The 18,629-nt window shown below is 35.1% G+C and overlaps 1 protein-coding gene across 1 annotated transcript; it reads right to left on the bottom strand.

The window, feature by feature from the left end:
* Window positions 1-228: 228 nt before the first annotated feature.
* LOC127252631 (uncharacterized) lies at window positions 229-2,981 on the bottom strand. Its single transcript, XM_051276895.1, has 2 exons — window positions 2,471-2,981; window positions 229-1,248 (listed from the first exon to the last, which is right to left on the bottom strand). Exons 1-2 carry the CDS (start codon window positions 2,789-2,791, stop codon window positions 418-420), a joined length of 1,152 nt encoding a protein of 383 aa, XP_051132852.1. The 5' UTR covers window positions 2,792-2,981; the 3' UTR covers window positions 229-417.
* Between the last annotated feature and the right edge of the window lie 15,648 nt (window positions 2,982-18,629).

The following is an 18,629-nucleotide window of genomic DNA, read 5'->3' as shown; positions in this document are numbered from 1 at the left end:
TTGATACTTTACCAAACCAATTGTTGTTGTGAAACCAAAATTCAATACAAAACAACATATGTTTTTTACTCAAACTCAAACTCACAACGAAATCCATCCAGCTCCATAATAAAAAGTGTGTATATTATTTATGATATCAATAAAAAATTATTGGGTGAAGAAAGTAATAAAAATTCAAAAAAAAAAAAAAAAAAACAAGCAGAGCGGGACACACACAGCACAAGAGAGTTGAGCGAGTGAGTGCATTTAACTCCAAAACAAAAAGTCACATTACATAAACCAATATCATATATCATCATATCATAAAATTCAAATCACTAGCCTAGCCGGAATCGTTGCTCCAAAGGCTTCTTCCACACCCACTCCTCCTCTGCTTGCAATGGCAATGGCAATGGCAAATCTCCCATCTAAATCAATCTAATACAAGCTAAACCCGAAAAATTGGCTGACCAGAATAGCAAGCCCGAGAGCGATCGCAATCAGAGAAGATGCCCAAGTGAGCTTCTCCGTTATCCTCGGAATCCGATCCTTGAGAGCCTCGCTGCACGAACCTATAAACACCGTGTAACTCCCCATCGCCATCACCGTCCCCACCAGGAACATCACCAGAAACGCAGCACCCGCCACCCGCGAAGGCAGCGCCAGCGCCGGCAAGATCATCATCAGAGCATCTGGCTGCAGCCCGTGCACGATCCCTGTAGCAAATGTCGCAAACCCGATTTTCTTCTTCTTCCCCACTGCTGGGGCTGCCGTCGTCAGCTTCTCATACTCACTGACATCGCATTCGCCATTTTCCATAGCAACACACGGTACAGGGACTTCCGAAGCTTCTCTGATTCCCATTGCGCCGATCACCAGCAGAGTGAAGCCCACCACTCTCGTTCCCCAGTTTCGGATGATCTCAATGTGCAGCTTGTCCTTGAGAAGCAGAAAGATTAGGCCAAACAGCACTTGCCCGGCGTCGTGCCCACATCCCCATAGGGCTCCCACAGCCGCACTCTCCATCCTCGTGCGGCCTATGGAAAGTGGGGCTAATGCAGCAAGATGATCAGGCCCCGATAATGTGTGTAAGCAGCCGGCAAAGAAGCCAGTCCACGCACTGCTCAACAGCTCACTTCGAAAGAGTCTATGGGCCACGCCACTCTTAGCTGCATGCTGGAAACTGGCAAAAGCTGGGGATACAACAATGGGGTGTAGAAAGGTTACAAAGATGGCCGATAGTAGAATCACCATTCCAGCATTAGCCACCTGAAATGCATTACGTAACAGCAGTCAATAAATTAAGACATAATGACCATATACGCTCTGTTTACATAGATATTTTTGGAACTTTTAGCACCATTCATTAACGATGATAACCTTTTTCAAATAATCATCACATCAAATATCTAATTTTTTACTATTTTCAAAACTCCAAAACTATTATCTAGCAAAGCTCATATTTCATCCCAAGCTCAATATAACCGACACAAAACTAACCTGCAGCATGTAGTGTGTCAATCTAAGCTTCACCTTTTTGCAAAAGTAGAAATAAGTCTCAAGATCTATATATATATATATATATATACATATATACATCTAGTACAATCTTTCCAGAAATTCTCAGCTGGAAAACATTTCTTGCTTGAATTGTAAATTTTCCAATGAATAAAGTCAAGTCATATAATTCTTTCTTATACACATTATCACATGTAAATGCTGTAGTAATGCATGGATGTAGCCATAAATTTCTACGGTGAATGTAAGCCTTACAAGTATATGTCGATGACATTCAACATTTAGAATTGAGTCGAATTATTGCAAAATAATCAGCAGTTTTGCTCACAAAAACATGGGTAAGGAACAAAAGTATGCAACTTATGTTGTATCCATTAGCAGAATACAAGAGAAAAATGGTGCGTTTTGTCATGATAAGTGGCTATCAACAGCTAATGATACCCACTCTACTAAAATTCAGCAACTACACAAGCTAAGAAACCAACCAGTAAATGACCAAGTAATCCTGCACAACCATATCGAAACCTAATTACTTATGAATTGGCAAATGTAAGTATAAACTGTGTCCGATAAAAGTTAACCTGAAGATGTCAGCCTGAAGATGTCAGTTATAAGATAAGAATTTAAAGGTTACACACACACTCCAAGTGTAAAAGACAGCCCTTTTGCTGTAACATAGCAATTTGAAGGTTATATCCTCACAGTGTGGAAGACGATCATTTTGAAATTTGTCTCTCAGCAAACCACATTTGATCAGTTAGTAAATCGGAAAGGATAAAATAAAAATTGAAACAAACAAATGCCATCTTCAGAATATGGGGATAATCGATTGCAAGTCTTAAGCATAAGACAAATATATATATATATATATATAACCAGGCGAGAGACAGAAACCTAAGTTGGTCGGCGAAAGAAGCATTGTGAATCGTACAACAGAAACAGAGAATTTCCAGAACGCAAATCGGAGTCATACCTTTTTGTGCTGAGAGAATTTCTGCGCAATCCAGTGGAGAAAATGGGGGTTAGGGAAGGTAGTGGGGTCATTTCCATGGAGGGAGGGAGAGGGAGTGGTTCCATGGGAGTCGTCGTGGAGAACTCTGGGAGGCGAAAAAGAAGAGCCTTTGAGAGCGGAAGAGGAAGAGAGCGGATTGAAGTTGAATCGGGCTGATTGGGAGGAAGGTAAAAAGGGTTGGAGGGTAGTCCGGGGGCAGTGGCGGGTGGGGAGTCGGGGTAGAAGGAGAGAATTTAGGCGGAATTTGGCCGGAACCGTGTGGGAATAGATGAGCCTCTCCATTGATGGGTTTGATCTGATTTGATTTGATTTGATTTGATCTGCCTGCTACCCCTTCCTTGAACGAAGAAGAAGAAGAAGAAGAAGGGAGGCTGCAGTGTGCAAAATCTGAAAATGGGGAAGACAAGGAAGGGAGGAGAGGGTAGGCGTAGGCAGGGAAAGGATAACTACCCAATAGGGTGCATATACTCATTCATATACGATGCATCTATCTATATCTATCTATGCATATCCTCTCTCTCTCTCTCTCTCTCTCTCTCTCTCTCTCTCCCTCTCCAAATTCAATTGCTCTTTCGATTTAAAGGTCAGAATTGTTTTTTACTGCTCTGTTTCGTATTTCCTCACCTACTGCTACTTCCCCTCGTCTCTTTATATATATATATTTTTTTATTTTTTTTTTAATAACATTATTTTATTTAACATCTCACATTTTTATGAAATTATTTTTTCTGTTTCATTTTGTTTAGTCTATTTATTTTATACTTACAAATATCATTTTATTTATAACACATTAGTATAAATATTTTTACAATTTTTTTAAATTTGTATTATTTTTCTTTCACTCAAAAAAATATAATATTTTTATTTTATATTATTTAATTACAAAGTAACCATTTAAAAAAATATCCTATCTTTTTGACAAATACTCCCCGTTTGGATTAACTTCTATAAAGTATTTTGGGCTTCTATTTTTAAAAAAATATTTTTTCATGTTTGTATTGATTTCTCCTCAAAAGTACAAACAGTTTTAAAGTTTCAAAAGTACTTTTTTTTAGAAGCACCAGAGGGGTGCTTCTGGAAAAAACACAAGCAGTTTATTATCTAAATTACAATTTTAACTCTAATAATAATAATAATAATAATAATAAATTAAATAATAAAATAAATATAAATATAAAAATAATTCATTTATATAAAATTTAAATACTCTTTCCGTCCCTGTATATTTACAAATGTCATTACATTTATATCATACAATACTAATAGAGTTAATTTAGTTTTTTTACCTTTATTTCTATTTTATCCGAATATAATACTAATATTTCTAAAATTTTGTGTAAAAAGCAAATGGATATATAGATATGGGACGAAGGGAGTATAATTTTATTTTATATATTAATTTATATATTTTATTTTAATTAAATTTAAAATTTATGATTGAAAATATCAAATTTTAAAAATATAAATTTTAATTATATAGTACATAATTTAATATTTTTAAATATAATTTATAAATTTTAAAATAATTTGTAGAATCACAAACTAATGTCCTATTTTTGGAGCGTCCAATATCTACTGTTCTATTTTTTTTAAATACTAATTTTATTTTTTTTTACGTTTCATTCATTTATTATTTGTAATTTATACCTTATAATAAAGAACAAATTTATCAATTCATATAAAAAAGACAATTATCTAAAATATCATGCAAATATATTTTAGAACAATAGAAAATAGACGGATTGAGTATTATTTAAATTTAGTTATATTTCTAATTTTCATTTTTATATAAAATATACAAATATACAAATATAATTTATACATAAAATTTAATAAATATATTTCAAATAGTTTAGATAATTAAAATTTTTAGATATAATTTATAAAATTCTAAATAAATTAGAAAAATTTAATAAACAATATATTACTCCCTCCATCCCATTGGAAGGGTGACATTTGTCTTTTGTATGTAGATTTTTTAATATTAGTATTATATTGGATTGTAGTAAAAAAAGACAAAAATGCCCCTATTGGTATGGTGTAATATAAAAGTAATGGCGTTTGTGTAATATTATGTAAGTTGAAATGGTATTTATTATATTAGGTAAGTAGTACAATTACTAAATTAGGAAATAATAATCTTGTTTTGAGACGGACGAAAATAGAAAATGGTAATCTTTCAATTGGACGGATGGAGTATTTACATTACTATGTCCTATTTGGTAATTTTAACAGTTTAAAACCACTTTCAACTTTATTATATCCAAACAATTTTTTATAAAAGGCTGCTTTTATAATTATTCATCAAAACATAAAATCGAATTGATCCTACTTTTGGCTTCTGTTTTTGACTTCTAATTATTTTTTAAGTCAATCCAAACGGACTTTTACTTTATTATCACATTATTACTTTTTACAAAAATAAAATTATTTTTACACTACTTATAACCATTCACTACAATTAAAATTCCTTTTGAAATGACTCTTTGGAATTTTGTAATAGATTTTGACATTTTTCCCTTTGACTTTTGTATAAAGAAATTGTATTTGTAATGATATATTTGTAATTTATATAAAAATTAATGGTATTTTGATATCCATGTATGATTATATTTTCTAAAATAAAAAATAGATATGTTGAAATGAGATAGACAAAATGGTAAAAAGAGTACTTGGAATTAGGACGGAGAGAATATTTTTTAAACTCAACGCCGAAAGTAAATATTTACTTTTAAATTTGAGGGAGAGTGTATGCCAATAATGCTTTAAAGATATTAGCATTTAATACTTATTTTACGTTAAACTTAAATATAAAATGATAAAAAGTGTATATATATTTTTTAAGGTAAATTATATACCATTTTTTTTCTTTTAATAAAAATGCACAAAACACCCTACGTTTTGTTTATTGCGTAAAATTTTCTGTGTTAATGTAAAGTTTGCACGAAACACCATCTTATCCAAAACTAATGTTTGGCTTTAAATAAAGACCTAAATTATGCAAATTTTATACAAATAAAAAACGTAAAATATCTTAAATATTTTTTTGAATTAAATAAATAAACAAATAAATAATTGGTTAATCATTTATTTTGTAGTTTTTTTAGACAAATTGTTATCTGATTTTTACAAAAATTATAAAAATAAATGATTGATTAATTATTTATTTATTTAGTTTATTCAAAAAAGTTATTTAAGATATTTATGTTTTTTTATTTATATAAAACTTGCGTAATTTAGGTATTTATTTAGTACCAAACATCAGTTTTGAACAATGAAAGTGTTTCGTGCAAAATTTAAATTAACATAAGAGAATTTCACGTAATAAATAAGATACAAGATGTGTTGTATATTTTTAATAAATACAAGATGATGTTATATAATTTACTATTTTTGTTAATATATTAATGAAAGAAATATTTAAAGTGAAAACTACTTATCCTCGAGAGAATTCATCATTCTTTGGAGGTGTGTATGTGCAAAATGAAGAATATGAAAAGTTGTGTCCGCATAGAATATACAAAAAAAATTTGAGGGATTTTGCTAAAAATTTACTATTTATTTAATATTTTATCCAAAAAAATATCACATCAAACACTTTTTTTTCATTTTCTCTATCATTTTAAAAATTAATTTTATATTCAAAATATCACATCAATATCTACTTATATCACATCATACAATTATTTCAATTCAAAATTTTTATTATTAAAATCTCAATTCAAAATTCAAACCTCCAAACAAACACACCTAAGTAATGTTTTTTTTAATCCCAATAACAATAAATGGATGAATTGGGATATGAATTGGATTGGACATGAAGTGGGCTTGGTCTGAGCTTAACTTAGACTAGTTCATAATTATAAAGCAAGACTTGGATCTTGGGTTGTAAGGCCTCGGGGGCCGAATTTAATAACATTGAAATTCAATAATTTAACTTTTTATATTTTATTCGAATTTAAATATTTGTGACTGATTAAAATATTAGAGATATTTGATAAAATAAAATAATTGCAACTGAATGCAATATGCATAATAAAGTGAGGGTGATTACGATATTTGTTTATTTTAAATCTTAATTTCTTTTCAATTTTCACATTTTTTCTGCTTCCATAATTGCTAAAATTTATACAATTCTTCCTCTGTTTTTATTTTGTTTTTTGAAAATCTGAAAATTCTTTCAATTTTTTAGTTCGGTTCTTAATAAAATGATTGATCCATTTAATTCGCATTTAAATGGACCTACAAACAAAACTAAAATAATTTTATTTAAAAATGAGTGAAATTGTACTAACTTATTTACTGATTCATCATTCATACTGAAACTGAAAATAATTCGTCTCAACCTACAATTCAGTGAAAATCGAGACAACACAAATAGTAAAATGCTCAATCGAAAAATGGTTTTCAGAAAGCGTCAAGTTGAAAAATGAATAATAGATAAATGAATATCATCGAACGAAAATTGAACAACAAAAAACACAGGGCAACCAATTCCCACATAATGAAGTACTTTCTGATCATCTTTTTCATCACAATAATAATAATAATAATAATAATGAAGATGATTCATACATTCAACATACTCATATAGTATGTATTTCATTCATCTCACATAAATTAATCATAATTTTTATTTTTGTCCGTTGTACTCCTTCCATGCCAATGACGCATTTTTCTTTTTTATCGGTTTCATAAAAGATAAATATTTTATATTTTTAATAAATTTATTTATTTTTAAACATATTTAACAAATTTATAATAGGATCCATTAAAAGCCTCTTTATTTCTATATCTATCCTCAATAAACAAATATTTTTATCTAAATTTAAAACTTCTTACTATATTTTTTATAAAATTAGTTTTAAATTAATTATAAATAAATAAATAATTTTTTATATATTTTTATTATATAAGATTTTATTTTCTATAAAATGATAAGTACTTATATTGTATATAGTTTATTGAAATATAATAGTATTAAAAATATTTAAATATCAATAATACTAATCATATAAAAAAATAATAAACTAATACATAACTTATTATCAATAACTTACTATTTTACACTACCTAAAATACTGTTTTCCGAACTAAAGGGGTCATCTGGACCGGGATGGAGGGACTATATAGTTTATTTCTTTTTATTTTTTAAAAATAATTATAGACTTTAATCCCATTTGAATTTTATAATTTTAATTAAACTAATTAGTTATCGTAATCTTACTTTATAACTATTTGTATTAGACCATGTGTTACAGTCACCTTTTTCGTTATCTTTATGATTGATTTTTTAGTTTTTACTGTAACAATATTTATTAACTTTAATAAAAAAAAATACAGTTATTATATATTTATTACATTTCTAACACACGGATTACTTTTAAAAAGATAATTAAATATTATCCAAAAAAATTTAAATTTTAAAATTTAAATTAATATAAATTATCTACTAATATATTTTAAAATTATATTTTGTTCTCTAATTTTTTATATTCAATTTTTAAAATACTAAATTATATATTTCAAATTATTAAATTTATATAGGTTAATATTTAAAAGTTCACTTAACAAAGTATTCATTTATTTTTTTATCATTGTATTTAAGATTAAAAATATATTTACATTTAAATAATAATTTATACAAATTTCATTGTATTTGTATTATACAACATTAATGGAGGTATTTTTATTTTTTTCTCTTAATGGAGTATTATGTATGAATATAATATTAATATTTAAAATTCGACATACAAAAAATAAATTAATACTTAGTTAAGGGATGGAGGTTGCATTATATAATAAAAATATATATAAATAAATTAATTAATATAAATCACATATCAAAATAGTAAAGGTAATGAGTTGAAAGTGATTTACTATGACGAGTGATAAATGAAGTAATTTAAATGTTGAAATGAATATGATGTGAATAACAGAGATAAAATAATAATAATAATAATAATAATAATAATAATAATAATAATAATAATAATATAGAGTAGCTGTTATATAATACTTTCTCCATTCCAAATAAAATATATTTTTTTAATTTCGGTCGGATTTTTTCGAAGTTCATGGAATAAGTTCTATATTTTTGTTTGTACACCACTTGACTTTCTTCTACATAATTTTCCTTTTATTTTTCTGAAATATATTTATCCATTTTAATCGCATTTTAAATTTCATGATTTATAATTTTTAAAATTTTAATTAAACTATTTAATTATTTTAATCTTAATTTATAATTATTTTTACTAATACACTTCTTACTAATTATATTTTTACATATATTCTTGTATCTATAGTAATGTGAACGATTTCTCCAAAACGGAATGAGTAATTATTTTTATTAATATACTTTTTAGTAATTATAATTTTTCTGAATTCTCGTATCTACCGAAGGTAAGGTAAGACCGAAGGAGTATCACTTTTAACTATTTTTTTATATTATAATATTTTACATTTAATTAAGTTTTTTAAATATATATTTTATAAATTTTGAATAAAATATATAAATATAAATTTTATTTATAATAACTAATTTATAATATAAAAAATAACCAACCTTATGCACCGACGAAATCGGAAAGAGATTCAATTATTTGAATGAAGCAGAAGAAGATGATATCACCCAAGTTTTATGGCGTCGTCATCGAAACAAAAAGAAAAAAGAAGAGGGACTGAGTCTGTTCAATTCGGATAACATTTGGATTCGGATCCGGTTAATTGTAGATAGGTCGGATCAGACTTTAGATCGGATCGAGTTGTGATGTTTTGAGTCGAACCAGAACATAGTCTCAACAATCTTCCCATTATTTTTGGTCGATCATTACGATTACTTTGGAGGATATAAACAAAAGTGAGAACATACTAACATTATTGTCTTTATTCATGCACACTTACTACGTAATTATTACATATAAAACACAAAGTAAACAAGACACAGTTGCACAAGATATAGAATAAAAATTAATGAGTAATTATAATAATATAAAAAAATATTACTAATTAAAAATAAAATAGAGTATGTTTGTGTTGAGGTATTTTTTTTCGACAAACAAAAAGTAAAATTCGAAAATAGGAAATTATATTCGAATTTGATATATTTAGCATCTGATATTAGAAATCTCTAAATACTGTACAGTACAGAAAATTAACTGGAAATTAAAATGCTGAAAATTTAAATAATGATCTCCGAATCACTGAGTTTGTCGTCGTTTGAAGTTGATTGAAGATACCTCGCCAGTTGCAAATTTTAATCCTTAAATACTCTTCAGAAACATTACTGGAAACCGTCGCCCGAACGATTACAACGCCTCTTTTTCAACCGTCTGCTAAACCTTCTCCTGCTGACACGTGCCCTCAGCCGACCGAATTATCACTCTCACTTACTCTCAACAGTATCCGACCTCCATACCAACCGATCTGCCTATCCAACCACGAATCTGCCGTCTCTTTGGACCGACCGCAGACCTTCCGCCTTTTTGGCCCGAACGCAGCTCTTCCGCCCTGTTGGTCCGACCACAAACCTTCCGTCCTTTTTGGACAGACCACAATGCTTCCGCCTTGTTGGTCTGACCGCTAACCTTCCGGCTTAGAAATCACCCGACTTATTGGTCCAGCCGCAAACCTCCTGACTTACAGACCATCCGACTTATTGGTCCAGCCGCAAACGTCCCGACTTACAGACCATCCGACTTGTAGGTCCAGCCGCAAACCTCCCGACTTACAGACCATCCGACTTACACGTCGTCCGACTCACTGACCAACCGACCTGCGGACCTTCCGACATGCGGACTTTCCGTCCTTACGGACTCTCCGACTTGCGGACCTTCCGACATGCGGACTTTCCGTCCTTACGGACCCTCCGACCTGCGGACCTTCCGACCTGCGGACCTTCCGACCTGCGGACTTTCCAACCTGCGGACCTTCCGACCCGCTATTTCCTTAAAAATACGTCTACTTCATCTGATTTCCTCGCAATGCCCCTCGACCAGTTCGATCACCTCAATTGTTAGACCCATTTTTTCTTTTTAACTTGGGCTTTTTAACCTAATTCTAAATTTCATACGTAACAACTTGCCCGCCGCCATCGGACTTTCAAATGCCATTCCTCAATCGCCGTTTGGAAGTTCGCAACATAGATACAACCATACCTCTTTTTACGAAACCGTCTTTGAAACTTCATAATCAGCCTTCCTCATTCCTCAAAGTTTGCAATTCCAGAATCATGGTGAATCAATACATACCTGCACTCCCCTTCGACGGATCAGCCCCCGAAACAGCTTTTGTGGCGACGAAAATGCTTACTCCGACCCTTCGCCCATACTGCACCACACCTGAAGAATCCAATCGAATGAGAGAGGTCTTGGAGGCAAGAAATCTACTGGCTATCAACAATCCCAACTACAACGCCATCCGTCTTCATGATAATATCAAAACTCATCTGACGGACCCCAAAGAACCCTACCGCACCTGGTACCAAAGGGTAGCAGAACATTTCCAGGATCAATGGAAAACTCAACAGATCGACTAGGCTATACGTCTATCTACACTCCCATGCCATCTACATGAGAAAGTTCTCTTAGCAATGACAACGTTCTGGCACCCTGAGGTATGCGCCTTCTTTCTTCCAACGGCCCCACACTTATGGATGTGGCCATAATTGCTCATCTACCCATTGTGGGAGAAGACCCTGTAATGGGTGCCCTAAATGGGCAAGAATCCAATGCGGACCATTTGGGCTGGTCGCTGCCTGGCATTAAGGAATGGGGTTGGACTAAATTTTTGAACGACCAGCAAGGAGCAGACGGGACCCCAGTGACCGACCGGGAGCATACAACCTTCCTGCTCTTTTGGCTCTGTAAGTATGTTGTAGTTTCCCCTTCTAAATGTGTCCTCCCTTCTCATCTTGACTTGGCCATACATATAGCTTCGGGACGTTTCTTTTCGTTAGACACCTTTTTTCTTGCCAATCTTTTTGAAGGGTTGTCCAGGGTAAGCACCCCTCTTACAGATAAGGATGGTAAAATATTAGATACCGCTGCATCAGGCCCCTTTTGGTTTTTAGAGTTGTGGTTCCGTCTCTACTTTCCCGACGCTTTCCAACTTGGTCACCCCCTATTGCACCACCAACTGACAAGTCTCTAGGAATAGCCCTTAACCGACTTTGTTTGGGTCGCAACAACCTCCAAGCGTCCGACCCTATCATAACTGCCATTCTTGTCAATGATCGTAATAACACCCATTTCTACATACATAGAAGGTATATTGGTTATGCACCTGGCCTGTTTTGGCCATTCCCTGTACCTTTACCTTTGCCTGAACCGGACCCACTTCCACATCCCACTTACTCATTTTCCTGGGATGCTGCTCTTAAGCCTAGGTCCTTATTCGTTAGCAAGAAAATTGATAAGAAAAGCCCCAAAGCATTTTATACCTTCAACTATCAGCTTCAATTTTTGGCACGCCAATTCGGATGCCAACAAGGCTTGCCAGGTCCTATTGCCCGTCCTCATTTGATAATTCAGAGCCCATATGGGAAAGTCATCCCTGGTTTAATTGCTCCATATGTATCTCAGCTCACAAATTACATAACTTCCAACTCCTACATTCCCTTCCGGAGTTCTCCAGCTTCAGCCGAATCCTTTCGTGAGTGGTGGTCGGTCATCTGGGCTTTAATTGCTCCTGACAAAGATCGTCTGCTAGGCATCCTTCTCCCCCAGCCTGCGCTGATATTAGGGGCGACCCCACTAACCAACACCTGAAGGAAATTAATAACTCAAGGCATTGGGTCGGGCACTCCACAAAGGAAAAGAAAAGCTCCTCAGACTTAAGCTATTCCTTCCTCTGGAAACGATCAACAATCTTTGAGAGACCACTCATCAGGTCGGGCACCTGTAAGGACCCGACCTCATCCAGGTATTTTTCCAATAATCCTGATTCAATACAACTTCTGTACTTAACATTTTATTAACCATCATTCTGACATACAGGTCCGACTTCGGTCAGAGCGACTGCCCAAACTGGTCCAATTCCAAACGAATCATCAGAGTCACCAACCGACCAACTTCATGCGCCTGAACCCCCGACCAAACGACAGACCTCAATGCAGGCGCCTTCACCAGCCAAACTGGCAACAACACGGATTTCATCAAACAGTGATGCAACTGCTTCTGCTGCGATCGCCTCAAAAGACAGAACTATCCCTGAGGTGGCCGTTCGTGATGCTCTCGACAAACTCGTTGCAGCCGCCTCAGATGCACCCGACCAAAGTGTAGCAAACTTAGGAGCAGCCGACCTAGGGGCTGCCGACTTGAGAGTAGCAGACCCGAGGGCAGCGGACCCTCTACCAGAAATAAACAGACACGAGGAAGAACACGCAGCTGCTCCACTGAGGGGCCTTTTGCAAGAATTACAAGAAATCCCTTCCTCTGATTCAGAGACTTCTGTTAACTTGGTACACGCTCGATACTCTCTTTTCCAAATTACAAGTTAGTGTTTTCATGCTATTGAATACACTACATTCCCACTGTTCAGGGACCCAGATCCAAGCCTCAACGCCCATTCGAAGCAGCCGACGAGTCAGTTATCGAAGTACCAATCGCTCATCCGTCCAGACCTATGGCTATTCTGGCACCTTCAGTGACCACCATCAGTCCAGAGGTAAGAACAATTTCCACAATCCATTCTCAATATTTATGCTCCATTCAGTCTGAAATAAACGTCTTTTCCTCCAGGGATGTTCTGATTTAGCCCTCTTGTCGGCTATCCCCATTCCGACGGACGTCCGAACTAATAATTGCACAGGCTGTTGACCAATCTTTCCCCGACCTGGGATCAGACTTGCTTGACAGCCTTCTTCAAGCCATTGGTTGTCTTTTATTTCAAATGTCTTCAGAGTCGGCTGCTACCTCAATTCTTCACCAATTGATGGAACGACTATCTGAACTCCGGAATGAAGTTTTGTTCGCCCAACTTCTGACAACTGAAACACCCTTTCCCGACTTGGACCAAATAAGTCTGGAGGCTTCTTTGACCAAAACCAAGTAATCCATTCAACAGACGACTGGCCGACTAGAAGGCCTTAACAATGCCAAAGCACAAATAGAGGGTTCAATTCAACAAAAAAAAGCAGAACTGAGGGCGCTTCATCAAGAAAAGTCTGTCATGGAAGGCCACATAAGCGACAAGCAACGCCTGATTGATCGGTACAAGACCAATGCAGCCGAACTGGACCAGGAATTAAAGATTCACGCCCGATCCCAACTCATAAAGAAATATCAGTCGGCTGCCAATAACAGGCGACTTTCCAGAACAAAAACAAATGGTCTCAGATTAAACTTGTTTTAGAATCTCTTTTGTAAAATTTTGGAAACCTTGACTTAGTAAATAAATATTTCTCCTTTTATTAAAGATCGCTTTCCAAAATTCCTATCTTCCAGGGAACAACACCAACCTCATCTCTTATTTAAACGCTTGCAGTCCCTTGCAAAACAACAAACAGATGTTTAGCTACAAACTGAAATTTGAGCATACTTGTAGATCTCCAAAATGCCACACGATCGCCCTCACGTTCCTGTAAACAACTGGCAAGGTGTTATCCAACCCTTCTTTGTGGGTAATCATCCAGTTGGGGGCCATGCCGAAGACTTGCTATGCATATTCAAACAATTAGATTTCAAATTCAGATTCTCCAAGCGCGGCAGAAAAACCATTCACCGCGTTATTCGCCTGATGGAAAATGTGCTAGAAGGGTATGAGACCCTTCGAGATATACAAAGTCGCCTTCCCGACATTGATCATCACATGGACTTGATTGAACACCATGTGACAACCATACTCCCAGACCTTGGCTGGGATCATACATTCTCCAATCAGCGTGCAGTCTTTTCAAGATTACGCACTCTTGTTGACCGTGAACGTCAAGCCGTGACAGATATGAAAGCTCACACCGACTATGACCCTTAGAAGATGCAAGACCAATGGGAAAAGTACCGCCCTAGCTTAGAGGACCTTATTGATGAGGAACCAGAACTAATCTCCAATCACTGGAATGAAGATTCTGACTCAGAAGAAAGTAATCCTGCACGACTCAACATCTGATGAGTGAACCCTTTTTGGGTTCGAACCCTTTGAGGTCGGGTTCTGTTTAAAATTACTGTTTCATGCTTTCTTGTTATCCAAAAAGGCAGGAAAATACATTTTCAGATATCTAGCATTAATACAATTGTGTACCCTTTTACATTCTTGATTTATAATAATAAAGGCACCATTTCCGATCTTCTTTTGAATTATGAATGGCCCCTCCCAATTTGAAGACCACTTTCTCAATTGATCAATCTTCTTATATGTTGGCAGAATAGTCTTCCAGACCAGGTCTCATTCTTTGAATGTTCTGTAAAAAATTTTCTTTCTATAAGTCTTAGCCCTGATTTCAGTCTGCTTTACAATTTGATCAATTGCATGAAGTCGGTTAACATCCAGACTTTCCAATTGCTGCAACATCATTTGTTGATATTCCTCAGTAAATTCATCATTGGTAAAGCTGGTACGCCCAGATGAGACTTGAACTTCGGCTGGCAACACGGCATCTTGCCCAAAGGTGAGTTGATATGGTGAAAACCCTGTGGCAGAATTTCTGTTATTCTTATGCTCCCACAAGGCTCGAGATAACAACAAATGCCATTTCCTGGGGTTCCCTTCTATCGTTTTCTTGATAATCCCAACAATAATCTTGTTAGCTGCTTCTGCCTGCCCATTAGCTTGGGGATAATAAGGCGAAGAATGATTCAGACGAATACCAAACTCTGCCAAGAAGCTTAAAAACTTCTCCCTAGTAAAGACCAAACCTTGGTCGGTTGTTACTGAATGAGGTATACCATACCTATATATGATCTAATTCAGCACAAAATCAATCACAACATTTTTCAAAACAACCGCCTCCACCCATTTGGTGAAATAATCTGTTGCAACCAGAATAAAACAATGATTCTTGGACGAGGGAGGATGAAATTTACCAATGATATCCATAGCCCAAGATTTAAAAGACCATGGTTTTACCATAGCTTGCAATTATGTGACTGGAAGGTGATTCAATTGCCCATGCCTCTGACATTCTTGGCAACCTTTGGCAAATTGTATGCAGTCTTAAAAAATCTTTGGCCAAAAGAAATCTCATATTCAGACCTGCCCGATGAGCTCCACAAATTCCACTGTGTACTTCTGTCATCACCTCCAAAGCCTGCTTGGGCCCCAAACATTTCAAGAGTAATCCTTGGAATGTCCTTTTATATAGCACTCCTTCTACCAATTGGAACCGCAAAGCTTTCAGTCGAATTCCAATCGGTACATTTGCTCCTGGATCTTGTAAATACATGACAAGTTCTGTCCTCCAGTCGGTTCCTGTTTCTGTCTCAGGACTGACCTCTGCACATATATCTTTTTGGATTCCCTTGCAAGCTTTTTGAGCTAAGTCGTCTGCAAATTGATTTTCCTTTCTAGGGATGAACTCAATTATCACTTCAGAGATCTTTGTAGCAACCGACCTACCAAATCCCTGTATCTGCGTAGGTGGGGATAATTGCAAAGATATTGTTGTTTACCTGGTTAATCACCAACTGTGAATCCCCTTTTATAATAACCGACTGAACTTTCCTGGCTATCAAAGCCTCCAATCCTAAGATTAAAGCCTCATATTCTGCTGAATTATTGGGTCATGGCTTCTAATTGCAATTGCAAACTGACCTTTTGGCCGTTTGGACCTTCCAGAAAGACACCTGCGCCCGATCTTTTTCCTGAGGTAGAACCATAAAAAAACATTAACCAATTACGGGTGCTTACATAAGATATACACCCAGTCGGTTGCTCCTCACGACTTGCAAAGTCTGCCAAAAAATTTGCTATTGCTTGGCCTTTGACCGCCCTCAAAGGGGAATGATACAAATTGAAAGGCGCTAATTTAATGGCCCACTTCATAAGTCTGCCCTGCATTGTAGGTCTTTGCAAAATTAACTTGATGAGATCAATCTTTGAAATAACCTCAACTCTTCTGGGTAACATATAATGTTCAAGTTTGGTGCATGCAAACACCAATGAATAACGCATATTCTCTGGCATTGTATAATTTAATTCTGGTCCTGTGAGAGTCTTGCTCAAATAATAAATTGCCCTTTCCTTTCCATTATCACCATCTTGAGCCAATAAGCAACTAACCACTTCATAGGTATTTGCCAAATAAAGTTTAAGGGGCCGACCTTTCTTGGGAGGCATCAACACAGGTGGTTGAGCCAATGCTTGCTTTATAGCCTTTAAAGCTGTCTGTTGGTCTGGTCCCTACTCAAAGGCGCTTCCTCCTGCCTTCAATAATTTAGTGATTGGTCTGACCTTGCCAGCAGCATTGGAAATGAACCGCCTGAGATAATTTACCTTCCCCAAAAGACTTTGAATTTCCTTAACCGTCTTGGGTGGTCGGCTGGCAAGGATTGCCTTGGCTTTATTAGCATCAATCTCGATTCCCCTTTCATGAACCAAAATACCTAAGAAACTCCCGGCTGATATACCGAAAGCACACTTGGTCGGATTCATCTTCAATTTGTATTTCTTCATCCGACTGAAAGCATCCTCAAGATCTTTCAAATGTCCCTCGAAACTAGAAGATTTGACGATAACATCATCAATATATACCTCCACAGACTTACTAATGAGATCATGAAAAATTGAGTTCATGGCCCTCTGATAAGTCGCCCCAGCATTCTTCAATTTAAAAGGCATAACCGTCCACTCATAAATACCTAACGCTCCTGGACCTCTAAATGCTGTCTTGTGAATGTCTTCTTCTGCCAAAAGGATTTGGTTATATCCTATATAACCATCCATCAAACTGAGAATTTTGTGCCCTGCTGCTGAGCAATTAACATGTCGGCCATAGGCATCACATACTCATTTTTAGGAGTAGCCATATTAAGATCTCTAAAATCGATGCATATCCTGATCTTCCCATTCTTCTTAACCACTGTACAATGTTGGCCAACCAATCTGCATAACGGCAAGGCCGAATGAAATCTACTTTAAGAATTTTCTGAATTTCTTCTTTGATTTGAGGCAATAAATCAGGACTCGTACGCCTTGGAGGTTGCTTATAAGGCTTGAAATCTTTTTTAATAGGTAACCGATGCTCTATCAGGTTTCGTTCCAAACCAGGAATTTCTGAATAATGCCAAGCTAAACAATCAATATTGTTTTTTATAACCTCGAGCATTAATTTTTGTTGCTCTTCAGACAAATAACCACTCATCCTGATTATTTTTGGAATCAGGTCGGTTCCTAAGTTGAAATCCAATAAAGGATCTTGTGCTGAGAAAGCTGGCTCTGTTTTCTCTAATAAATCAGGCCAACGAAATTGCTCATCTTCTTGGAAATGAACATCATATATCTTTTTATTTTTTTCTACTTTTTTCAAAAGCTGGTCTAAATAATACTGATTAATAAGTAAACTACAATCTTGTAAATCTGCACCTTCCATAAGAAATATATTATAAAAATAGGTTTGGCTTTTTCAAGAGCCATACAGTACAACTGTTCTTTTAAAAGAATATTGAATTCTGGCTGATGAATTTAAAACCCTTCTTGGGGTATTCATTAGCCATAAAAAACTGAGACATTGAAGGTACATGACCAGAATAAAAAGCTGATTCTTTAACTTGTTCTGATGCTCCAAATGGATTGTCATTTGCTTCCATTTTGAAGACCTGATCGCCTTCCCAGAACATTAATTGTTGATGCAGTGTGGATGGCACACATTTAGATGCATGAATCCAATCTCGTCCAAGTAAGATTGAATATGTAGTGTCTGTGTCCACCACAAAGAAAACAGAGGAAATCTTTTTTGGACCGACTTCAATTGAGGCGACCATCATGCCTTCCGGTCTGGTCAGCTGCCTTGTAAAGCTAGTCATCTCAAAATCCACGAGAGATAGATCGTGAACTCCCTTTACTAATTTCTTGAGAGTCTTTAATGGCATTACATTGAAGACGGCTCCGTTATCTATAAAAACCTTTGTGATTGGTTTCCCACAAATATGAGCATTAACGTATAGAGGCTTCAAATGAGATGCCG

The sequence above is a fragment of the Andrographis paniculata genome, unplaced genomic scaffold (genome assembly GCF_009805555.1).
Source record: "Andrographis paniculata isolate CXL003 unplaced genomic scaffold, ASM980555v1 Contig46END, whole genome shotgun sequence".
Classification (NCBI taxonomy): domain Eukaryota; kingdom Viridiplantae; phylum Streptophyta; class Magnoliopsida; order Lamiales; family Acanthaceae; genus Andrographis; species Andrographis paniculata.
The sequence above is the reverse complement of the archived record's forward strand: the minus strand, read 5'-3'. Positions and strand labels throughout refer to the sequence as shown.